Source organism: Girardinichthys multiradiatus, chromosome 8 (assembly GCF_021462225.1).
Source record: "Girardinichthys multiradiatus isolate DD_20200921_A chromosome 8, DD_fGirMul_XY1, whole genome shotgun sequence".
Lineage (NCBI taxonomy): Eukaryota > Metazoa > Chordata > Actinopteri > Cyprinodontiformes > Goodeidae > Girardinichthys > Girardinichthys multiradiatus.
The window spans coordinates 8,192,416-8,219,145 of NC_061801.1; the positions used below are offsets into that span (position 1 = coordinate 8,192,416).

The following is a 26,730-nucleotide window of genomic DNA, read 5'->3' on the forward strand; positions in this document are numbered from 1 at the left end:
TCTGCCTGTGCAACAATTAACCATTCACACATCAACACCTAAGCCAACACCATTATCTCCAACTGTTAAAATTCGCATTTAAAACACCTCACTACTCTAGTTTTTGAAACAATAGTATCTGAAACGCCACTTTTACTCAGATTTTCCAAAATGAAGGTCTAAACTGCACTTTTGAAATGGCAATAAATCTACATTTTACAGTTTTACTGTAAATTTATTAAAACTACAAGCAAATTTGGGCAGTAAGTAACACAAGAAGCCGAGACTGTGCGATAACAAGCCATGAGCTAGCCATTTATTATGGAGGAAGTTAACTGAACTGAAAGTCATACAATACACCTCTTAAGTTCTGTGAGAGGTTCCTCCCTGTGTCACAGAAAGAGAAGCTGCAGGAATATACATATAGTATATTTTTATTGGCAAGTAGATATGTTTTAGTAAGTACATTCTCTTCTACTTGGTGTTCATTTACAATATACATGTTAAAAAATATAGTTTGTTTGCTTCAGGATTCTTTTGTTCAGGATGTTCATGATGAAGGAATTCACATTTAGTTGTTACAGGTTCTTAGATGGCGCTGGAGCTAGAAGAGCACAGTTGTTTGCTTCGACAGCCATTTCATACACATATGCATAGAAGGCACCTCTATGCGTTAAAATTGCTTCCGTGATTCATGGAGAAAAGCAATTATCTGGGAAGTAAATGAGGAAAGCATCTGAGAACACAAGCACACACCACGCAAGACAAAAAAAAAAAAAAACAAGCGCTCTAGACAAGACAAGAACAGAGTCATCCTCTCAACAATAAAACTGCTTACAGTACACCACATCACAGAGCATCTCTATCAGAGGATGGAGTTTAATCAGGAGAATATTCAAAGAACACTTTGAAGCAAAAGAGGCCTTTGCAGTGAGGACTTCATGGTTCCTAGTTAAAGAAAAGTTGTTCAGCCCTGGTTCAGTGGTTGTAAAAAGTGTCTCAAAGGCAAAGAGTAGAGCAACTGCCCCCCCTCCCCCCTCACAGGGGAGTTCGAGTCAGCAATGTTACATTAAGTACAACCACCACAATGCAGTTTCTCAAAGCGGAAAGATGGAAAGCAAGTGCAGCAACGCTAAGTCACATGTCTGAGAGAGGGAGTTAGTGACTGCACAGCATATTGCAGCTGATTGTAAAGAGTTTGACATTTTGAAAAAAAAAGAAAAAACTCCAAATGCATGACGCTTTAAAAAAAATAGAAATAACAAAAACATTTTTATATATCTACATACAAAGATGCGGATTAGCCTTATTAACCGTTAACTTGTCATGTGAAACTAGCCCAAAAATAAATCCTGCACTTAACTTCCTCATGAAACCACTTCTTGTTTTTAGCCTTGTTTGCACCACAGCGCTACATATCTCATTCAGTCAGTTTGTAACTGTTGGCTGAATGTTAGTACAAATACCGGATGAAGTACAATATATATTAATAATATACAAGTTGAAACTGTTGGTGCAGAAAGTGATGCAAAGCTTACAAATGTGTCTTGTAGATTCAATTTAGTTCAATATTACTCCAAATGTGCTCATACTGATTTTGGGGTCACAAGCTAATCAGCTGCTGCTGGGGTGGCATTTTAAAGGGTGTGGTATCACAGTTTCCACCAGGGCTGGTGCAAACTGTAGAAGACATAAGGGAGAACAATGGGATTTCTGCAACTGCTGACCCTCTAAACAGCCTCACTACCAATAAAGAGCGGAGGATGTATTGCATCCTGTTGGTTGGAACTCCATGCTATCAGCTTTGCTCATGTTGAGACACGTTATTGTCTCACCTGCTCGTTGTAGGACGTCCCTCTATGTTGGGGGGTCGGGGTGCAGATTTTATTATGGTTTTCCAACTGTCAGGATACACATTTAAATAAGTAGTAGAGTGGGCTCAGGATACTGTCCTGTGAAACACCAGGGTTGTGGAAAAGTGCCATGTTTCTTATGATTCATGTGTGTCAATATATGTTGGTGGGAAAATCCAGGATCATATAGTGACACGAAATTCTCGATTCAGCAGTTTAGGAATACATTTTGAGGAGATGACAAAATAAAAAATATGCAAATTACTAAATGATGCAAGCCTTAATAAAGTAAATTAGTTCTTTTTAACAAAATGTCAAACATTTCTTTAAACACTAGTAGCTAAAATGACTCCCATATAAAGTTGTATCGTGGTGCTACACATATGTGTGCATAAACCATCTACTTCATCAGACTACAACCATAAAGGACTAATATATGTTTTAGAAACTGAGAGATGTGTGATTGTATTGTTAAACAGTGACTCTCAAACCTAAGTACATGTGGTGATCATAAAAAGGCAATGGTACACAACAGGCATTTGTCTTAGAAAAGAAAAAGAAATGGACTTAAAAAAAAAAGTAATATAAAAAAAAAATGGCAGCCGTGAACCTGTGACAATTTCTGCAGGTGAGATACACAACAGATTCCCCTGAAATCTTAGTATGTCAACATACTAAGTGACAGAAATACAGGCCGCCGTGGTGACTCCTCCCTAAACCCCAGATTAGATCATTTACAAAAGCTAATTCAAGACTGAAACTGCGCTGCTGCTAAAGAAAATTGCAGCGTTAAGGATATTCGGCTTCAGCTAAGGAATGGTTAATAAACAGACTGAATTCCACTGAAAGCATATTAAGCCTATGTAAACTAGAAGACAGAAAAAACTACTTACACTCAAAAAAGGTTCGATTTGAGTGCATTTCAGGTGGTTCAACACCCCAAAAAACAAAACCCTCATTTTAGAAGTCACAGGGTTATAGATCTAAATTAATATGGTATAATTTTTTAATTACAAACATTAATGAATGGTAATTTTGCCCTATAATCTAGAAACCATCATCTCTTCCTGTATTAAAGGCCAACCGGTTAAAGAAATTGTTAACTGTTCACATAATGTAGAAGAAAATAACCAAATTACTTGTGGATTTGGCACAGGCCTTTTCCAAGGAACTCCTGACATTTTTCTAAAACACTCTACCTTACTTTGGTTAATAAAGAAAAAAAAACATAAAAATACAGAAGATGAGCAAAGGTTAGCTGGGTAGTTTTCCCTCTGAGAAGAGTGCGCTCCGTCAGCAGCCCTTGTTGGGTGGTATCCCCAAGGCTGAACTTGAGCTGTAGTTTAGCAGGTGACGTGTTTGGCTTCTCAAAGGCTCCTCTGATGATCACAGTGGTTAAGAATTCAACTTGAGGGAAAATGGTCGAGTAGAAAGCGCAACGAGATTATGAGCCCGCTGTCTGGTCTTCCTCTGGTTTTAGTCTGGTTTCTGTTGTGTGTGTCCCCTGTCCTCCCCCCACCCAAACCCCACCCTACCCATGGTTCCACATGGTCAAGTCTCAGGCGTCATGGTGTAGCTGGCGAAAAACTGTCAGGTATCAGGATCCTGGAAGGAATACAAAAAAAATAAAAATGTAAAAACCGGTGGGAATACAAGACAGACATGTTTCTGATTTCAGCCAAGTTAATTATTTCTTGTTATTGAACCAATTTTAAATGTCTTTCTTTAGAAAGATTTCAAAACATTCTGGCAGTTTCTGAGGTAAGAGGCACAGGATGTAGTTAAAAAACTGCAACATGGTGTCGTTTTATTGTCTTTAAAATTTCTAAATAGCATCATTTTTGCATGTACCAACTAAATGTTTCACTTCAGCCTCTTCACACACAAGAATTTGGAAAAACTATTTCTACTAAAGTTACATTTTTAGGGGTTACATTTTAGCAGTCTTACCCTTGAGATTTTGCCGCATTACGTCAAGGGTACAAGCACAAACCTTAACGTATGTTAAGGGTTTTTCTTTTTGGTAACAATCACAAGGTATTGCGCAACTGTTAGGTGGAAGGAAAGGGATACATTGTTTTCAAAATGATTTTACAAATAAAAACTATGAACAGTGAGCATGCATTTACATTCAGACCTACTATGTTACTGTATAAAGTCCAATGTAATCAATAGCTTTCAGAAGTCACCTAATTGTCAAATATAGTCCATCTGGGTGTAAGTTATTATCAGTATAAACGCAGCTGTTCTGTGAAGGCTTTGTTAGAGAACATTAGAGAACAAATAGTGTCATGAAGACCAAGGAACACAGCTTGGAGTATTAAGGTGTCATGTTTAAGTACAAGTAAGAGGTCTGGTCAGACAAGATAAAATTCAACTCTGTGGCAAGCAAAATACTACAACAAAAAACTAACTCTGTATATCCAATGAACACACCATTACCACCTCGAAGCATGGTGGTGGCAGCATCATGGTGTGGAGCTAAATACAGACTAGTCCTGGAAGAAAAGACTTTGGCAGCCCCTAGCAGGTTGAGACCCTACATTCAGCCAAAGAATCTATTGAAATTGTTCACACATGCCCACCCTCTGATTTGAAAAAACTCGAGCTGTTTTGCAAAAGCTGGCGAAGACATGCCCTAAAAGACCCGAAGCTGTTACTGCGCTGAAACGGGCCTTTGTGGATTAGCAAAATGTCCATGCTGAAGAAGTCCAGAACCGCTGTCCAGTCCAGAGCGTTTAAGAAGGGTATGCAGCCCTTTTAAGAACAGCCAGGAATGCATGCAAGGAGAGAGAGAGATCTCCATTATTAACTTGTCTGTCTCAAGAAGCAAGTAGCCACTTTGACCCATAAAGGAGGCATCCCTGCTCCTGTTTATCATTATTTGGAGGCTGAAGAAATTAAGGTTTACTCTTATAAAAACCATCAAGCAAGATTGAACAATTTGTAGTCAGAGTAATGGTGAGCAGTAAGCGTGAAAAGGAAAGTTAAAGTTAAAAGAAAATAAATTTCTTAAATTTTAAGACTTCGTTTTCTCATTGAGGTGCTGTCAAATATAATGTTTTAACTCTTACCTGTCAAACCAATTAAACACGTGACAAGTTAATTCAGAAGATCAGCACATTGCATCTTGTTCATTTCTATAGCTACACGCAGGAAAGTGGTGATGAATAAATATGGAAAACATTGTAGGAAGGACAAAAATGTAGCAAGTATAGCTAATTTAACCAATAGGATGGAGAAATGTAGTGTTTGTTTCTCCCTGTGTTCTCTTCCATATTTCTGTGGTGAGTTACAGTGGGACAGAGAGAAAACAGACAGGCCTGGGAGTTATTTTAGGGTGCAGTATTATAATTATTGGAATTAAACACAGCATAAGTGTACCTTTAATTATGCAATTGTTATTACTTTCTTCTTATGAACTTCAAATGAATACTGTGATCTACGCAGCTATCAGAACCACCCTGTTGATGGCTGTGAGTATGCATCTAGAGAGCCGGCCTATCCAGGAAGAAGTCCAGAACTAAATTTTTAGTCCAGAACAATTTTCATCTACTCACAATAATCAACTACGTTGGGCTGGTCCCAGTAAAACTAACTAAAGCCTGTGGTTTTAATATGACCAGCTGTGATAAGGGTCCAGGGATAGGAACACCTCTGTAAATGTAATTAATATGTTGGATACAAGTAAAAACTCAAACATTACAGCTATAATAATAATGAAGTGGGGACTTTGGTTTTGGTCCTGGTTCACTGTGCTTTAAAAATGCATGTGATTCAGATCACATTGCACATAACCGTTGTGGCTGACATTGTTCAAATATAACGCAGTGTACCATTTATGGTACTTACCTGGAACTGATAAAGAGTCCTGGAATTAAAGGCGAATCTCATCTAAAGGTCTTCTGCTGTTGCATCAGGTTCACGTTCTCATAAACTCTGGAGCTGTCATCCCTCATCCTGACCAAGCCAACACAGTACAATGAGAAACTGCAACTCAAGATATTAAAAAGTGATTTAAATCTGATTTAAATGGGCTTATTTTCTGTCAGCATTACTCACTCTGTGCAGACGGGAGTGGGAATAGGTGAGCAGAGAGGTAAAGGGCTCTGCTCTCCACCAGACAGGTCGGATAAAGAGTATTTAATGTTGGTGTATTCGCGTCCTTTAATCTTACTTTTCTGCAGAGGGGAATAAACATAGTGTTAAATTGAACAGAATAGTAAAAACGAAGCCATGACGTGCCGTGCCCCACACCTGCTCCTCCTCTATGCGTCTCTGCAGTGTTTCTATGTAGTGCTGCACAGCCATGTAGATGAATCTGTACTGCGCCTCCGTCTGCACCATCCCAGAGCGCTGTGAACGAACCATCTGAATGGTCTTTGGCACATCGATGTCACAGTCGACCCCTGCAGCAGGACAGCAACACTTTAGATGTCGGCATCTTACACAAATCATACTTATAATTTTACCTCTTTTTCTGATGAGACACAAAATGAAACAGACAACCTTTTTTAAAAACCTAAGTCCTCAAAGTATGGAAATATGAGAATAGAACGACAGAGTAACTCAGTTCTTCGATGCAAACAGCGGATCAAACTTGTGCCAGTAGTTTTCAGCTGGAGATAACTGCAAATTAGATTACCACCAATAAAAACAATCAGCCAAAACCCACCTATGTAAAACTTAATGTTTCAGATAAAGTAATGATAAAAAAAACTAAAGATCTTGAAGTTCACATGTTCATGTATCGGGCTGCATGTAGACAACACACTGTTCCTTTCTGCTTTTGGTTTTCTGGGTGTCTGTATCATAATTGGAAAAGTAACCTTAGCAGAGGAAGACTGGAAGAGAGAACCTGAAGCAGCTGGTTCCCATCAAATCTGCATGACAACACTGACTACATGTTAATACTTTAGCTTTATGATGAGTTTAATTAAGTGAAATAAATTAAACGGAATATTCTAATAGTAAATGCATGAAAAATATTTACGACTAATAAATATAACAGAACTATATTTTTCATAAAGGAATTTTATTTTCTTTCAAAGTTGGTGCATAAGTATTTATTTTATTATACTTTGCTTTTAATAGTTCTGCAGTGAGCTGTTGAGAAGTATTGTACAGATCTTTTTTTTATTTTTTTTTTTTTAAAGGGATTGCTTCAAAATACTGGAGGCTTGTTCCCCTTTGATAGCTTCACACTGCGGCCGGCTCTAAATGAGCCTTTTGACTGCTCTGCCTAAACAAGCGAACACAGCCCAGACGTTGTCCCTGCAGCAGGAGCGATCAAAGTTGACTTCACACAGTTGGGTATTACAGTGGTTACTGTGGACTCGATTGAAAGCAGTTTCTACCCTTTCATTTCTAAGCATGCAACTGAAAAATATGTGAGCTAGTAAGCAGTGACCCTTACTCCATAGAAACTACTGAGGTCATCTACCTCGTATTGTTGGGGTAGAGCCATAAAAAATGTAACCAAAATTATATTGGATTCAGCCTTAGTTTCCCTGTATAGATGTAATTGTTGCAAGACACAAAGTTTCACATTTTTACTGCGGTATAAATGCTTTAAAAACACCAAAAGGGTACACTAGAAATATGTCATTTTTCTCCTTTTCATAATTGATTGCACTAAAAATCAGACAAAACAATATAGTTAAATCATTCAAAATTACCTGTTTAAGAAACTCGGTACTGTGTCTCTTCAGATTAGGTTCATATTGACTTTTAACACATTTGAAAATATTTCCTTTTTGCTTTAACAGTTAATATTTTTATAAATGCACCAACATCTGTGTGTTTCAGTGAAAGTGTTTTACACGTTTTCATCTTGTTGTGTGTGAAGCAGCTCTTCTCACCTTTTTCTCGGATCACATCTATCAGGATGTCGATCACTATAAATGTCCCTGTCCGTCCGATCCCTGCACTGAGGTGGATGGAAAAAGAAGTCCTGGTTAATGGGATTTCTACTGCTATCAGTACCGTTACTGCTTTCATTAAGTTGGTGATTTTAGTGCAGATCTGCAAGTACCTGCAGTGTACTGTTATGGGCCCAGCATCCAAAATGCTCTCCTGTTTCAGGTTGACTTCCTCCAAGAAGTCCAGCACACCGCCCGGGTCAGTGGGAACGCCGTGGTCCGGCCAGGTTCTGAAGTGGTACTGCCACACTGTCCGTTCCGTGTTACCCTGATATTGTATTTAAACCCAAGGAGTGCAAACAGAACGTTTTCAGGGTAGAAAATGTGACAACGCCATTGTTTATAACTTTTAAATTCACAAATAATTACGATGCAACTCTAACAACATCAGACAGACTCACCTGACCAACTTTGGACAGCTTCAGTTCTCTGAGGATGTAGTCGTGAGCATTCGCCTCCCTGACATTGCGAACTCGCATGGCCCCGTACTCCTTCAGAGCTGACATCTCAGGCCAGTACTTCACACACTTACTCTGTGGAACCAATCATATCATTTTAATTCTGATTTGAATCTGATCACCTGAAAACAGAGCTGGAATTTAATGCCAACACTAAAAGATAAATGAAAACAAACTGTTAACACAACAAATAAGTCTAATTTCATGGCATAAACCTTGTACTTACCTTCCCTCTTTCCACCTCTTTGGTGGTCATAACAATGACTCGAGAGTTCTCCTGAAAAACCATCCGCCAGAAGTCACTGATGGTGTTCTGCAAACAGCCCTGAGTGGCGATGTAGCTCTTCTTCGGCTTGGCGTTGTTACACTTTGTGTCTGCCTCTGGCTGCAAGCAAACATTCAAACCAAGAAACCAAAATCAATTGACAAAGACTGCAAACAAGAGCACTTTTTCTACATTTAGTTATGTTGCAGTCTTATTCCAAATGGTATCAAATTAACCTCTTTCGTCTAAGTTCTACACATACTACCACACTATGACAATGTGAAAGACGTTTGCTTGAGATTGTTGCAAATTTATGAAAAACAGAATACTAAGAAATCACATTTAGGTAAGTATTCAGTCTTTCCCATGAATATCAAAACTGAGCTGAGGTGCATTGTTTCAACTAATCATGCTTGAGATGTTTCTACAGCTTAAATGGAGTCCACCTGTGGTAAATTCAGTTGATTACATATAATCTGGAAAGGCACACATGTCTATATAATGTCCCACAGTTGACAGTTCAGGTCACAGCTCAAACACCAAGCATGAAGTCAAATGAATTGTCTGTAGACCTCCCAGACAGATTGCGTTGAGGCATAAATCTGGAGAAAGGTATAGAAACATTTCTGCTGCTTTGAAGATCCCAATGAGCACAGTGGCCTCCGTCTTTTATAAATGGAAGGTGTTTGGAACCAACAGGACTCTTCCTAGAGCTGGATGGCTGTCTAAGCTGAGTGATCGGGGGAGAAGAGCTTTAGTCAGGAAGGTGACCAAGAAGCCCATGGTCACTCTGTCACAGTGGAGAGAGGAGAACCTTCCAGAAGGTCAACAATCTCTGCAGCAATCTACCAATCTGGGCTGTATGGTAGAGCAACCAAGCAGAAGCCACTCCTTCATAAAAGGCATATGGCAGCCTGTCTAGAGTTTGCCAAAAGGCACCTGAAGGACTCTCAGACTATAAGAAACAAAATTATTTTGTCTGATGAGACAAAGACTGAACTCTTTAGTGTGAATGCCAGGTGTTGTGAGGAAACCAGGCACCACTCATTACCAGGTCAATACCAATCCTTTGAATGAAGCATGGTGGTGGCAGCATCATGCTATGGGGATGTTTAACAGCAGCAGGAACTGACAGACAAATCAGGATAGAGGGAAAGATGAATGCAGCAAAGTACAGACACATCCTGGATGAAAGCCTGCTCCAGAGCGTTCTTGATCTCAGACTGGGGTGACAGTTCGTTTTTCACCAGTACAACATGAAGCCCACAGCCAAGATGTCAAAAGAGAGGCTTCAGAACTAGTCTGTAAATGTCCTGGTGTAGCAAGGCCAGAGTAGCCAGGATCAAAAATGATTGAACATCTCAGGAGAGATCTGAAAATGGCTGAACAGATGTCTCCCATCCAGCCTGATTGGAGGTTGAGATGTTCTGCAAAGAAGAATGGGTCAAACTGCCTAAAGACAGGTGAGCCGAGCTTGTGGCATCATATTCAAAAAGACTTGAGGCTGTAATTGCTGCCAAAGGTGAATCAAGTAAGTATTAAGCAAAGGCTGTGAATACTTACGTAAATGTAATTTCTTAGTTTTCTATTTGTAATAAATTTGCAAAAATCGCAAACTTTTTCACCCTGTCATAATGGGGCACCGCATGTTGAATTTTGAGGAAAGAGATTAATTTTTGCAATAACACTGTAACGTAACTATGTGGAAAAAGTACAGCACTGTGAATACTTTCTGGATGCACTGTACAGTCATATTCAATAAATCTGAATATGCATTCTGATGAGGCCTGTCAAACAACAGCCTTTAAGCAGATATTAAACATACTTTTCGTTAAGCTGCCATTTCTGTATTAACAATGTTTTTTATAGGTCTGATGGTTTTATTTTAATGTTGTTTTTATTAGCTGCGGGTGAAAAATCACCATACATTACCAAACATCAATCTGAGTTATATGTTAATCTATATAATGTGTTTTACTTGAGTTACTAAAATAAATGAGCTTTTAAATAATATTCTAATTTATTGAATATGACTGTACTAGTGTTTGTATTTGTGGAGTCCTGGAGGTTGAAGTGACTTTATAATGACAGCAGATACCACCATGATAATGTTGGCGTTGATGTAGTCGGAGCCTGCCTCGCCTGGGTCTCCATCATCCAGCACTACACGTGTGTGGTCGACTGTCAACACAAACAAAAACAAATCTGTTTGTTGCAGCTGAGGTCTCCTTAGATTACACCTGAGTTCTTACACTCCGTTTTCCATTGAGAGAGCGGTCTGAGTCACTCACAAGGCAAAATGTTCTTGTATCTGTTCTTGTTCTTGTTTTCTGGTCGTTGACCCTCTTTGCGACTGTAGAGCAGTTTGCACTCTTGTTGCTGCAAAGTCTGAACAGAAAAAAAGCAGTAGACAAAATATCATCATTACTGTTTTTTACAGTATATACAAGCTTTATATTTACTCAAGCCCCATTTAGTCTATTGCACAGAGAGAGCTTGGATACCTTACATATCTGCTTGCAATGCTTGTTGGTCTTTAATTTTACTTAGCTATTTACTTACAGGTCCTTCTCAAAATATTAGCATATTGTGATAAAGTTCATTATTTTCCATAATGTCATGATGAAAATTTAACATTCATATATTTTAGATTCATTGCACACTAACTGAAATATTTCAGGTCTTTTATTGTCTTAATACGGATGATTTTGGCATACAGCTCATGAAAACCCAAAATTCCTATCTCACAAAATTAGCATATCATTAAAAGGGTCTCTAAACGAGCTATGAACCTAATCATCTGAATCAACGAGTTAACTCTAAACACCTGCAAAAGATTCCTGAGGCCTTTAAAACTCCCAGCCTGGTTCATCACTCAAAACCCCAATCATGGGTAAGACTGCCGACCTGACTGCTGTCCAGAAGGCCACTATTGACACCCTCAAGCAAGAGGGTAAGACACAGAAAGAAATTTCTGAACGAATAGGCTGTTCCCAGAGTGCTGTATCAAGGCACCTCAGTGGGAAGTCTGTGGGAAGGAAAAAGTGTGGCAGAAAACGCTGCACAACGAGAAGAGGTGACCGGACCCTGAGGAAGATTGTGGAGAAAGGCCGATTCCAGACCTTGGGGGACCTGCGGAAGCAGTGGACTGAGTCTGGAGTAGAAACATCCAGAGCCACCGTGCACAGGCGTGTGCAGGAAATGGGCTACAGGTGCTGCATTCCCCAGGTCAAGCCATTTTTGAACCAGAAACAGCGGCAGAAGCGCCTGACCTGGGCTACAGAGAAGCAGCACTGGACTGTTGCTCAGTGGTCCAAAGTACTTTTTTTGGATGAAAGCAAATTCTGCATGTCATTCAGAAATCAAGGTGCCAGAGTCCGGAGGAAGACTGGGGAGAAGAAAATGCCAAAATGCCAGAAGTCCAGTGTCAAGTACCCACAGTCAGTGATGGTCTGGGGTGCCGTGTCAGCTGCTGGTGTTGGTCCACTGTGTTTTATCAAGGGCAGGGTCAATGCAGCTAGCTATCAGGGGATTTTGGAGCACTTCATGCTTCCATCTGCTGAAAACCACTGGTAAATGGTTTACTGACCATGGTATCCCTGTGCTCAATTGGCCCGCCAACTCTCCTGACCTGAACCCCATAGAGAATCTCTGGGATATTGTGAAGAGAACGTTGAGAGACTCAAGACCCAACACTCTGGATGAGCTAAAGGCCGCTATTGAAGCATCCTGGGCCTCCATAAGACCTCAGCAGTGCCACAGGCTGATTGCCTCCATGCCACGCCGCATTGAAGCAGTCATTTCTGCAAAAGGATTCCCGACCAAGTATTGAGTGCATAACTGTACATGATTATTTGAAGGTTGACGTTTTTTGTATTAAAAACACTTTTCTTTTATTGGTCGGATGAAATATGCTAATTTTGTGAGATAGGAATTTTGGGTTTTCATGAGCTGTATGCCAAAATCATCCGTATTAAGACAATAAAAGACCTGAAATATTTCAGTTAGTGTGCAATGAATCTAAAATATATGAATGTTAAATTTTCATTATGACATTATGGAAAATAATGAACTTTATCACAATATGCTAATATTTTGAGAAGGACCTGTACTATTGACTGAAACAGCATTGTATATATATTTGTGATGATCTAAAAATATTCTTCCGGTCTTTGAAAAAGCCAAAAAGGTTTTAACAAAGAAAGAATAAAAAGGGGGGGTGGAGGTTTTAAAAATTTCAGTAATTTTGTATGGTGAACACTGACGTTTGAGGCTAGGTACCACTTCGACACGGGTGGATCAATGGTATCATTCACATCGGACTTTAACCAAAATAAAAAACGATCAGACTTAATATTGCTGCCAATTTCTGACACTCCCCCACCCAAACGTCTGAATTTGCATATATGTGATGGTGAAGAAATGAGTTGAAATCAATAACTGCTAATTACAGGGCTAAAAATTTTAATTTCATCAACATTTATTATGTATGGCGAGGACTAAAGTTATTCATGGCATTCATAAAAAACATTTGAAAAAATATGTTTAAACATAATTTTTCTATGACAATCTTTAGAAAAAGACTGTATTGAACCTTATTTGGAGTTTATTATCAAATATTTACTTGGACAAATTGTGTTCAGCCAATAGTTTAGCTTTCGACAAACATAGTTGCATATGTGAACCTTTGGGAAAATAACTGACCAGCATGATCCACATCTATGAACATACATTCAATATTAAAGCAGAAAAGGTCAAACTTAGTTTCTGTAAGTCCCAAAATCAATTACCTCAAATTCTTCCCAGAAGCCTTGTTTGACCTTGTCAGTGGCCTCCGCTAGTTTACTCAGCTCCCGAACTCGACTTTCAATCTCTGCTGCATTAATACGAGTAGTGTTCAGGGGCTGCAGAAGGCAGGACAGACAGAGTAGCTCATTAGCTTACTAATGAGCAGAAATGCAGTACTGTTTTGTGGACTGATTAAATTAAAACCTGTTTAAGCTGAAGGACAGTGCCAAGAGTTTCCACCATGGGGTTTTTCTTGTAGTGCTCCACCAAGTCTGTGAGAGAGTCAAACTTCTCCCCTCCACCCACGTCGTACTTCAGATCACTCTGAGTAAGAACACACATATGAAGATTGTACTGATAAATGGCCTTTTTAGAAACACAACTTAAAATGATTCTGGTTCACCAACATTAACAAAAATATATTTATGCTTTTTCATACCAAGAAAATTAAAACTATATTGATTATGAGCCAATTTCCTGGTAAAGCTTTTCATCTGTTTAGAATGTCAAACTTTCCCGTAGAATTACACACACAGTACCACACAGGACTTTATTCCACAGCAGTAGTTTGCACAGACTGCCTTCACCTGCTGGATTCTTACAAAGAAAGTGAATTTAGTAGATTATAAAAACAAGACAGACTTCAGCTGTGAAATATTGTCTAGAGTCAGTGAGATACAATTACTCTAAAATTTGAACATCTTTAAAGCTTACAAGAAGCAAACGGTTTGTTTCAACATATTTCAATGTCATAGAGACAGAGGGGAGTCATAGTGAGATAAAAGAGCTGACATGACATCTGTCACCTGGCAGCGGATCATGACATGAGTGACTTTGGGTTTGCCATCGTTGGTGTCCGTCTTGTCGTCTCCGGTGCGAACCGACAGAACAAAATCCCCAGGGTGGCTCTGGCTCTCTCTCACTAGGAAGCTACCGTTCTTGCCTTTCTCCGTCAGCAGCTTCTCTGCATCTCGGCCTGACAGGTGTCCGTGGAACCACCTGCAGAACAGAAATAAAAAACACCCCCCCCCCCCCCTTGAAAAATACAATTCAAAAGAGAATAGAACCCTTTTCAACTTTAAATGATCAAAGTATAGTGGTAAATGGACTGAACTTATATAGCACCTTTCCAGTCATACTGACCACTCAAAACACCACATTAACCCAGACACCCTCACTAACACACAAACATTCATCCATCCTTCTCACTGAGCCACAGGCGCCTCTATAAGCTTTGTTTTAGATTATTTTCATTGGACAGTTAAAATACAGATCACGGTTTAAAAAAACCAGGGCAGGAAGAGGCTAAAAAACCTCATTGGGCTTATATGAAGCCTCCTTAACTTTGTTAACACTGGACCTGTTAAATAATAATAATAAAACTATATTACACCCTCAAGTATTAACAAGTTCTGCCTAAACTCAAAGCTTGCTTTAAAGATTATATCCTTTCCCATACAAGAACAACAAGAATTATTTTTTTACAGTTTGTAAAAAATAAAAAGGAAGAACCTGCAAAGATTGACACATTTGTGCTCCTTTGTAGGATTAGACAGAATCTTGTCTCAACTTACTGGGCCTATTTCTATTACTATTTTTTTTTTTCACTAAAACCCAAATTTTGTACCAGGCAAAAACATCTGTTACAACAGGGCAAAGTGAAAAAGACATAAATACATCGTTTTACAGTTTAATCTAAGAGTATCTGGTCAATTTGTTTAACGTCATGATGATATAATTGCAGGTGGATAAAATTTTTGAATTAAACATTTAGGAATGATTTCTGTACTATTTGAAGCTGAATTACAAAAAATAAGAAAAGTGTCCCTGTAAACTCTTGTGTCTGCCTTATGTTCCACTGGTGTAGGAAGAAATGTTGCCTTTGTTACATATTGCTAGCTAAGCTAGGCTGCCATGAATGTCTTGGACATGTCAAAAACTTCTGCAGCATGAGCGCTGTGGCTCTTACACGCCATGTATACCCCCACATTACCACTACCTTACCTCAGGATCCTAGATATTTAAACCTGAAAGTGGTACTTATGGTATGAACTACATTCTGATTATTCTGCGGATGATTATCTGTCCACTTGAGTGCCAAAGCGCTGAAATTTAATTCCCAGATCGTCATCTCGGTAGTAAATTTGGGAAGTAAACACAGCAAAAAAAACAACCAACGTACCAAATCCTGTCCTGTTGTGTAGCAGAATGTATTGAATTCCACACCCTTGATCCCATTTCAGACATGCACACTATTTAAACTGCACGTGCATCAACAGAGACATATACAGTACATTAAAGACATAACAGAACTTTATTTTCCACAAAATCCACTTTGTTTCTTCAGATTTAGACGAGTGTAAACAACGTGTTCCAATCCATCACATGACGGGAAATTGTTCTGATAGCCGCATTAGCATTATATTCTGTGTGTTCCTGCTGCTGCAGCCTCAAATTTAGCAATCCTGAATTTAGTATCCAGTATGGCTGCCGTGTTTATAGAAAGTAGAAAAAGTTGAAGGTATAAACCATTTGTTAGCACCCCTCACGTTTGAATCTCATTAAACCAGTGGTACACACAGTTCAGTAAAATATCTACTTGTAAACATGCTGCTTTTGTGCTTGAATGCATTAAATGGAGAGAAATATATTGTTATCGGCATGTATTGTTTACAGCAATTTCCACCAAAACAAACTGAAAAAGTCAACTTTGCTGTGATGTCCTTATGAGGTCCGAGCCCAGACTTCAGAGAAAAATCAAACACAGCTTTAGTCTCCAAACTAAACTCACATCACTCCAGTTTAAATTGGAGACGGTCAGAGATTTCTACAACAAACTGTTTAATAGACATCATGTAAAAAAAGAAAACATCTTTGTCTATACAGTGCAGGGATTTATTCATGTGACTTTACAACATTATCGTAAGAAATCAATGATGTCTGATAACTGAGTAGGAGAAGCAAACATTCTTCTCTCACCTCTCTGATGTAGGATCCGCACAGTTAAGTGGATACTTGAGCTCAATAACATCTCCATTTTTCTCTTTCAGTTGCCCATGATGCTCCATGTAATATTGCACCAGCTCAGCAAGGGTGGCAAACTTCTCCCCACCGTACAGGTCGTAGTAATCACCTGTGTTCTGGATCTTAATGTGGGTGACGGCTCCATTTCGCCTAAAGATAAAGAAAATCATTAAGAAAAGCTTCCAAGTTGGAGAAATAATCAAAACAAGCAGCAGACAGCAGGGTTTGCAACCCATCCAACAGTTTAAAGATTTATCTGATTTAAATAGACAACTAAATTCAACAACTGTAGAGTCAGCAATGTTTATTGGCACCTCTGGTAAAGATGCCTAAAAGAAAATAATTCAAATAAATTCATCTTACCTCCCATTTCTATGAAACATGTGCTGCTGTTGATGAAAACTTTGATCTATGTAACATACACTACCGTTCAAAAGGTTTTAGATACACTTTCTCACTTAATGGGTCTCCTTATTTTCATGACTATTTACAATATAGATTCTCACCAAAGGCAGCAAACCTGTGAATAAACACATGGAATTATGTAGTAAACAAAAAGTGTGAAATAAAATTTTTATATTTTAGATTTGATTCTGTGGTGTTCTCTCCATGATCTTCATGAGGTGGTTCCCCTGAAATAGTTTTACAAAGAGTTTTGAAAGAACTTCTTAGAGGTTCATTGGGAGACGACAAAAGGTTAATATTTCAGTCATCACAGCAAAGGGCGGCTACTTTAAGTAATCAAAAATATAAAACATATTTGAAGTTCTTTTACAACTTTTTGTTTGCTACAAAAATCCATATGTGTTCATTCACAGTTTTGATGGCTTCAGTGAGAATCTATGTACAATGTAAATAGAAACATAAAGAAAACCTGCAATTTTCAAAACTAAAATTAATAAGATGGAAAGTGGGGAAAAAAATAATGTAGCTGTCTTTGGGATTTCCCTCTAATTCGATTTTGCAGTGTCTTGCGGCAGTTTAATTGTTTGCTTTTTTCTTGTTTCATGCCTTGTTAGTTAAGGCATGAAAACTAAGTTAATCAAGTTTGGGTGAAATTTCCAATTAAGTCAGAGAAGTCGTACTGTCAAATTAGAGCAGCTTAGTCACAAAACAAATGGAGACATGAAGTGCCGCTTTTTTTGCTTGCTTGCTACAGCAAACTTAATAAAAAGAGATGTACTCTTTACCAACTGTTCAAAATGTTGACCTCATCTAGAACTTAGATTTGAACCTCTGAACATGAAGTTGAAGGTCCAGTTGGAAAACCCAGACATCCCTCCCTCCAGAAACTCTGCAGCTCATTTTGGGGGATTAGATATTCCCCAGGTTCTCCTACCAGTGGAACATGCCCAGAAGACCTGCAAAGGTAGACACCCGAGAGGCATTCTGATCAAATTTTCAAACCAGCTTAACTGACTCCTGTTCAGGCGAAGGAGAATCTCTAGTTGAAGGTCCTCCCAGACGATGGGACCCTATGAAGGAGCCTCATTGTAACTGTTGGTATTTAGGATTTCATTCTTTCAGTAGTGATCCACAATTCATGACAATGGTCCGAATATAGACATCCTGGTAAATTAGGAGCTTTGATTCTTGACTCGGCTCTTTCTTCACCAGAGCAATGCCTGCATTGCTGCAGATGAGCCCAACCATCTCTGGCCCTACGATGGACAGACTACCACCAGGAGGGAGCAGTCCATCTCTTGCCGAAAAAACCCCCACTTTAATTCTTTATGATTAAATTTGTCGTATTTCTTCTGTCTTGTTGAGCTGCAGTGAAAAATGTATGATTAAAATAAAAAAACCACTAGAAAAATCTTTTTAACATGACAAAAATCAGCTAATTTTGTGAGTCTCTGTGCAGTTTGACCACTCGGTTATACAGTAAACTATAAACTGATAAGTTTTTATCCATGTTCTTCTTATGCCAACTGTACGTATTGGGAATGCAGTTAGCAGTATATATACACAGGCAGCTAATGCTCCGACTTGCACAGAGGTTAAACGCTGATTCAAAAAGACACGTCTCTGTTTCCGGATTCAACCAGACGGGGGAAATAAACTTAGTCATTCTCTCAGAAAACAGAAAACAAGAACTTGTGACAGGTCAGAGGCTCACCAGCCTGTAACTGTCAGCAGCCTACTGGTAGCTCTGGGTGTAAGACACAGACGCACTGGTTTGAACCAGCAGCAACTGGTTTTCCCTGTTAAGACGCCTGTATCCACAAGACAAACGCAACTTGTTTTGTCTCCACAGGAAGTAAATACAGAGAAAGATGAGAGAGCATACAGCTGAAGTATGAGCCGGCTATTAAAATAACATTGTCTATGTCTACTGCAATGACTTAATGATACTACTTTTGAAAGATTTACGCCCTGACTGGCCAGAGATAAAACCAAAAACGTTTTATATTAGTAAAAAAAAATTGATGACACTGGTTTTCATTCACTCCACTTAGAGGAGCAGAATTGATGTAGGAACTTCTAGAATGATTCCACTGTCATTTAATTGTTTAAACACTTCTATAGGAACAGGGAGAGGCACACTAACATGTTCTTGCTTTAAATAACGCCTATCCACATATCCAGAAGACACTGAGCAAAACTGGCTTTCATTCCAAATCATGTTTGTATCTGGCTTTTAAATGAAAGCCTAATATTTGCTCTCCTTTTAGCCCAGGATTGCTCTTTAAAAGCTCCTGGGTGAGCCATCTGCTACATGTCGAGCAGCTAGCAGCTAACTGTGTCTCTTGTTAGTTTAGTGCAGCGAATGCATGTTTCTACACCTGCTGACTGCTCCTGGAGGCAAAATACACATGAGCAGACTGTAACTCAGAAGAAAATAAATAAATATTCAGTTTCTCAACTAGTAAAGCACCTGTCCACACATATGCAGACGTCTTTTTAGTTCAATATTCAGAATTTCTAGGAAATTCCCTTTTGATGTCATAAGTCACATATAGAAAGACTTGGTGTTTCCTGCAGGGATTGTAATTAAAATGTACACCATGTTTCTCTTTTATCCTGGCAAAATCAAAAAAGATGTAGTTAGCCGATTTATTGGTTCGGCTAGTTAATCTGAATCTCCAACCCAGAGTCATCCTAAGCATCAACACTTACCGTACTGAGAGGGTGAAGTCTCCAGGATTACTTTTGCTGGGTCTGGCTAAAAAGCTCCCATCCACTCCTCGAGTCAGCAGGAGGTTTTCAGCCTCCACGCCTGAAATGTTGGGGTGAAACCACCTAGGAGATGGATAGATAAGGATAAACAGTGACTGATTTATCTGTCAAATATGGAGCGTCTTTTGAAAAATATGGAGCATCACCACATAATCACCTCCAACCTCCGACATGAACCACGTATGTATGTGTGTGTATATATATATAAAATTAATCACTCATCTTTCAGCTCATGAAACCCAATGCATAGAGTGAACTATTAATATAATCCTGACAGTGAGCTGTGTTATACTGGTGTAGAGATCTAATACACCCTCATTTTAAGCCAGAGATCCTGAGTTTGAACCTCACTTCTTTTTGTTATGCCAGTTATAAGCTGATTAATAAGCAAATTTAAAGAGTGATTTAGTTGAAAAATGGTTCCTGGGATCCCCCTTTGAGGTTGGCTGTCGTTTAAAGTAGGCTCTTGCAGATCAGCAACAGGTCTGAGCCACCTGAAGCATTCACCTGCAATCCTATGAATGCTTTTCTATGATATTTATACCTTTTATGGTGACTGAAAGAGATCCAGCCCTGCTCTAACACTTAAAAAGCAGATGGAGATTCTCTACAGGTCCTTCTCAAAATATTAGCATATTGTGATAAAGTTCATTATTTTCCATAATGTCATGATGAAAATTTAACATTCACATATTTTAGATTCATTGCACACTAACTGAAATATTTCAGGTCTTTTATTGTCTTAATACGGATGATTTTGGCATACAGCTCATGAAAACCCAAAATTCCTATCTCACAAAATTAGCATATCAATAAAAGGGTCTCTAAACGAGCTATGAACCTAATCATCTGAATCAACGAGTTAACTCTAAACACCTGCAAAAGATTCCTGAGGCCTTTAAAACTCCCAGCCTGGTTCATCACTCAAAACCCTAATCATGGGTAAGACTGCCGACCTGACTGCTGTCCAGAAGGCCACTATTGACACCCTCAAGCAAGAGGGTAAGACACAGAAAGAAATTTCTGAACGAATAGGCTGTTCCCAGAGTGCTGTATCAAGGCACCTCAGTGGGAAGTCTGTGGGAAGGAAAAAGTGTGGCAGAAAACGCTGCACAACGAGAAGAGGTGACCGGACCCTGAGGAAGATTGTGGAGAAGGGCCGATTCCAGACCTTGGGGGACCTGTGGAAACAGTGGACTGAGTCTGGAGTAGAAACATCCAGAGCCACCGTGCACAGGCGTGTGCAGGAAATGGGCTACAGGTGCCGCATTCCCCAGACCTGGGCTACAGAGAAGCAGCACTGGACTGTTGCTCAGTGGTCCAAAGTACTTTTTTCGGATGAAAGCAAATTCTGCATGTCATTCGGAAATCAAGGTGCCAGAGTCTGGAGGAAGACTGGGGAGAAGGAAATGTCAAAATGCCAGAAGTCCAGTGTCAAGTACCCACAGTCAGTGATGGTCTGGGGTGCCGTGTCAGCTGCTGGTGTTGGTCCACTGTGTTTTATCAAGGGCAGGGTCAATGCAGCTAGCTATCAGGAGATTTTGGAGCACTTCATGCTTCCATCTGCTGAAAAGCTTTATGAGATGAAGATTTCATTTTTCAGCACGACCTGGCACCTGCTCACAGTGCCAAAACCACTGGTAAATGGTTTACTGACCATGGTATCACTGTGCTCAATTGGCCTGCCAACTCTCCTGACCTGAACCCCATAGAGAATCTGTGGGATATTGTGAAGAGAACGTTGAGAGACTCAAGACCCAACACTCTGGATGAGCTAAAGGCCGCTATTGAAGCATCCTGGGCCTCCATAAGACCTCAGCAGTGCCACAGGCTGATTGCCTCCATGCCACGCCGCATTGAAGCAGTCATTTCTGCCAAAGGATTCCTGACCAAGTATTGAGTGCATAACTGTACATGATTATTTGAAGGTTAACGTTTTTTGTATTAAAAACACTTTTTTTTTATTGGTCGGATGAAATATGCTAATTTTGTGAGATAGGAATTTTGGGTTTTCATGAGCTGTATGCCAAAATCATCCGTATTAAGACAATAAAAGACCTGAAATATTTCAGTTAGTGTGCAATGAATCTAAAATATATCAATGTTAAATTTTCATCATGACATTATGGAAAATAATGAACTTTATCACAATATGCTAATATTTTGAGAAGGACCTTTATATGTTACCTTCCCTCCCCGTTGCTGTAAACTGTCATTGAGACGAAGCAACTTTTATGATGCCAGTTGGATCAAAACAACTCTGAAGTGAAGCACGGTGGGGACTAAAGTGTGACAATTTTTTCTCATTTATTTCTCATTTATTTCTCATATATTTTATTGCTAGTTTAAAAAAACAACAACTGAAGAACCAGAATTAACATATAAATGTACAAATTTGTCAGACTGCAGGTAGTGATCAGATTTCTTTGGGTCAAAAACTGTGAGAGTAGAAACATGAGTTTGCTCCTTCAATGTTTAGGGACCTTTGAACAAAACTGCTTTTTTTAAACCACTGGTGGATTAAAATGTCATCAATACTATATGAGGAAACCTTTCATGGAAAGTGAAGATGGAGAAGTTTGGAAACTTTCTATAGTATTTGTGGGAAATAACTGGAAATTGGGGGTAATTAAAACAAACTATTAAGTCCCTACAAAACTTTAAATATTCTGTTTTATCATAGGCAGAGATGGATGCAAAGTTATACAAACATTTCAACAGATGTATAAGTAGTAAAATATTACTCGTCCCTTGTCTGTCCCCCACCTCAAGTTTTTGTGTGTAAACACAGAAAAAAAAGTCACATTTAACATTTAAATGAAAAAACAACCATTTTATGATTACTGTGATAACACCGTTAGTAACTCAGCTTTAAAATGAAATCACCATTAAAACCCATACATGATACCCAGGGTATTAAAAGGCATCTCCAATTCTCAGGCACAAGGAGATATTACAGTCACAAAACAGAAACAAATGTAAATGTTGCCAGATTTGTGTGTTTAACTTACTTGTAACGTTTTAGTTTTCTTAGACTACGAGCACTGTACCCGAGTGTCTGTTTATACTCAACGGGTCAGCCAAAATAATACCAGGCATTTTGTCTGAAGCCATTCAAAGGGTGTCTACGTCTTTTAAAGAATCAATGAAATGAAACAGAACATCCTGAGAACCTCCACAATAAGATCCTTAAGCATAAATATTCTACGCTCTGGATTTTAATCAAATGAAGCGGCATTCTTTTGTTAATAACACCTTACCCATTTAATTAGGATGAATATTCAGCATTATTATTTTTCTAACTGAGATCTACTGTGCTTTCCAAGTGTTCTTTCAAATTGTATGTATGTGTTGAGTGAAATATTTTAGAAATGTAATAACACTGTATTTTAATGCATTTCAAAACCTTGATAATACTGCTCAGTTGGTTTACCATAATCACAATACTATATTTTATATGATTACATGCCTGGTCTAAAAAGTATCCCATTTAACATGTAAACCAACACGTTACGCTCTTAAATCTGGCCTCCATAGCCCAGGGTTCTAGAATCACCCGTGTAAGTGATTTAGGCAATGAAATGTGCATGTAGGGCGTATGGCCTCAGATATTTCTGCAGCTTATATGCACACAAAGGCACTTGCATGAAATCTTGTTATTTTAGTCAAAACTCTGCCATAATGTTTTCCCAAATACCATTTAGAATCCCTGTCGTCTTAAATTCCCGGTTTATTCAAATCAAGCTTCCAGCTTTAAATATTCCTAGGCTTTTGCAATCCCAACTACACACAGAACTTAAATGCTCTATAAGATACAGCTCCTCTTCATACCTAAAACAACCTAAACTGCTTAAGTACAAATAAATGAAGGCGTGAAATGACCAGCTCCCTCGCATAGTTTATAGATCATGTACAAAACTTTTCTGATAAAACTGGTGAACAAATAGAAACTCTTACCACAGCATGCCCAGAGGCAAAATAATATTGATCTTAAAATACTCTTTTGTTCTTATTTTAGCATTTCTTAAAAGCATTTTATAAAATAAGACAGCACATGTTTGCAGAAAGTATTGATCATTTTATAACAGTCATTTAATAAAACAGTCCACAGCAGCCATGGCAAAAATGATGCTTAAAAAGCAGGTATTACTATATCAGTCTCATTAAAAATTTTGCAACTAAAAACGACAAACAGTTTCTGCCATTTTGACTTTTTCTTTAATAGATTTTTTTTAACTGAAGTTTTTATTCATTTTGAAATAAAAAAAAAGATGACTGATTATGTCTGAACACAGTCCCGTTCTGAAATGTTAGCCTGAGAAACATTTACCAGTATTTTTCATGCACCCCTTCAGACCATATAGAAATGTATGCTGAGCAGAGATGATATTCTGCATGTGATGCTGACTTGCTATTTTTCCACCTCCTCTTCAGCTGACTCGGTTTCCCAGAACAGACTCAGTTTCTGTCTTGTCATCCCATCGATCCTCTGGGACCAGAGGTCTGCAACTCAAGTCATCCTGCCACGGTTTCCACATCTCCTCTCTGTAATATTTATCCCCCATTAAAGACATAATGTAGAGAAAATCCTATTTTTAATTCTCTGCCCTTCACTCTGCTGCAAACTTTCACACATTCAAATTTTGCACATAATTAATTCCTGCCTCACTTCACTGTCTGAAAATAATTTGAGCTATGTTGTAAAACATTATATGTAACTCTGTGCTCAAAGCAAGTTATATAGAGACAACTTCATGTGCCAGAACAAAGAGTAGCGATAAATTAGTCTCCAATTTTCCATCAGACATTTTTCATGAATACTATAAATGTTGTTTTGAATTCTTTTAAGACGAACTTTTTTCAATAAGTGTTTTTTCTTTTAATTTAGACACATTGGTCCAAATAGTAAAAACGATTTGAAAAAGCACCTAAAAAAAAGCAATGGATGTGAACATTACCTTTAATACATTTGCACATTTATTATTAACATAATGACACGTACAAAAACCTTTTCAATTATTTCCAGGAGTACCAAGAACACTTTGTATTACTACAACTAAAGTCCTTTTTTTCAAACAAGCAAATGGCCGTTTTTAATGTTCAGCTTTTCTGTGATTAAACCAAAGCTGAGCTGTTTGCAAAAATGTACAACCGGCTCTAAAAATGACGACATTAACATCATCAGGGCACATGTAAAATTTATATTCCAATTTATTAACTCAACGAATGGACCAAGTCATCAGCAAACACCAAATGATAAAAAACACGGTCACTCACCATACCAGTCTAACATTTAGATTAAAGCTGCACAGCACAGTTAAAGCAAAAATTATTCACACCCTATTCGGATTTAGATTTTTGAATATTTTCATTCAGTAATGTTCTAATAGGACAGGAGACATGCATCTTTCAAAAGATAAAACAATGAAATAGTTTTTATTTTTACATTTTCCTTTCAAAAAGGGATCTCAAAATGTATTTGTACTGTTCTTATTAATCTTTTGATGTCCTATTAGTATTACAGCAATCAAAAGCTTCTTATAACTCCTGACCAGCATTTTGCATGTATCCGCTGACATTTTAACAATTTATCTTTGGTGATGAGTATTAAGTCTATGAAAGGCCTCCTTGCCATCACCCTAATCTTCAAGTCCCTCCACAAATTCTTTATTTGATTCAAATCAGGATTCTGTCTGGGTCACTCTGAAACATTAATATTGCATCCAATCAGTAGAAACATGTTGGTAAAACCAAAGGATAACTTTAAATCTAAATCTGCCAGCATTATAAAAAATATGGGGTTTAATCTGGGCATTTCTAACTTCAACTACTATGCATTCACACTGTCTGCACAGTACTTTTGGCAACTTGGGTTCACAGTGACAGTATTTCCCTTCGTCTGACCTCATTAGATAATAAAATGGTAGAGATAAAACTATGCCTCACTTACTTATAATGTCAAATCCTACTTAAGATATGATGAGACCGTTCTGGTTAACAATTTAGCTATTTCTGACGACTAACCCAGTCTGTTCTGTGTGTGTTTACTTACAATTTCCCCTTTATGAATTTGAATTAAGTGAAATTAATCTTAATTTGTGATCATATATCCAATCAAAGTTTCGGGCTGGATTCTTTTTGACAGAGGCAAGAGTTTATGTGTCGTAATACCTGATGAAAATATACAATATATACAACATCTTTAATAAAAAGCTAATTTAACAGACAATATATGTTTTTCCTACTTTTAGAATATGCATATAGGGAAACGTGTGGATGTTAAAGGAGTTGCTAATAACAGTGTAAAAGTACTGTTCACGGAACACGGATTGAGAAGTAACCGTTAGCGCTGTCCCCGGCAACCTAACCGAGCTTTCCTCGCTTTTTCTTCCAGAATCTTCATTACCCCGACAGCCCCAAACAGCTGAGCGCAGTTAAACTTAGCTGGTTCAGCTATTGTCACCAGACATTGTTTTCCAGACAGCCCCCCCTTACCTCCGAGATGTCATTTTTTTTTTTTTTCCGTTCCTCACTTCCTCGCTGGCACTAAGGGGTAGCGTCAACAAGCTGGCGAACGTTTGCGACCGTCTCCGCCTCAGCTAGTCAATAAAGTGCTTCATCGGTCAACACCCGATCAGAACGGGCACTGAAAACTACTTAGACATCCACGGAAAAATAACAGCAGCGTCCGCTGCAAAAAGTCTGTAGGCCTCGGCCCTGAAGACTTCACAGCCAGTCGACTGTTAAACGTCACCAAAAATGCGACACCACCGAGGCGGCATGGATTTTATTACCGGGAGCGCCCGTCTGCGGAGCACCTTGATTCAAAGTTGGTTTCCATGCAGTCTCCACCCGAGCCCCTAAACCGGCAAACGGCGTGAGAAATATTAAAAGTCTCAATATGATGCCCACTAAAACCGTGTTTATTATTTAGCAGCTAGAGATTCTTCATAAGAAAAAAAAAGAGAGATCTCTGGAGTGTGTCAGATCCCAGCCAGCAATAATTGCCTACAGGCATTTTAAAGAAGCTAGATCCTGATTTGTTCTTTACTCAATTCTCTGCTTGTTTTTTATTTGTTTATTTTGAGGGGGGTTTATTAAGTATTTATACTCAATTAAAATTAAAAAATTTAAAAATTCCATCCAATCTCCATGGGAGAGTTCTAAGCCAAAAAATGCTGTGGACCAAAAAGAACACAAAGGTCCATCTCATATTTGCCAAAAAACAGCCTGATGATCCATAAGATTTTTGGCAAAATTCT

At 38.5% G+C, this 26,730-nt stretch overlaps 1 protein-coding gene across 2 annotated transcripts; it reads right to left on the minus strand.

Annotated features, from left to right (window-relative positions):
• Positions 1 to 266: 266 nt before the first annotated feature.
• On the minus strand, positions 267 to 26,279 carry ptpn11a (protein tyrosine phosphatase non-receptor type 11a). Of its 2 annotated transcripts, none has more exons than XM_047371755.1 (16): positions 25,964 to 26,279; positions 19,409 to 19,531; positions 16,244 to 16,438; positions 14,071 to 14,263; positions 13,469 to 13,588; positions 13,267 to 13,380; positions 10,768 to 10,864; positions 10,575 to 10,657; positions 8,438 to 8,596; positions 8,155 to 8,286; positions 7,867 to 8,021; positions 7,694 to 7,761; positions 6,090 to 6,241; positions 5,895 to 6,013; positions 5,685 to 5,792; positions 267 to 3,437 (listed from the first exon to the last, which is right to left on the minus strand). In XM_047371755.1, the coding sequence occupies exons 1-15, from the start codon at positions 25,975 to 25,977 to the stop codon at positions 5,723 to 5,725; spliced, it is 1,794 nt and encodes a 597-aa protein (XP_047227711.1). In that variant the 5' UTR covers positions 25,978 to 26,279; the 3' UTR covers positions 267 to 3,437; positions 5,685 to 5,722. The 2 variants fall into 2 exon arrangements, with proteins under 2 accessions (XP_047227711.1, XP_047227712.1); XM_047371756.1 differs by having other exon boundaries at positions 10,578 to 10,657; positions 25,964 to 26,273.
• Positions 26,280 to 26,730: the final 451 nt, after the last annotated feature.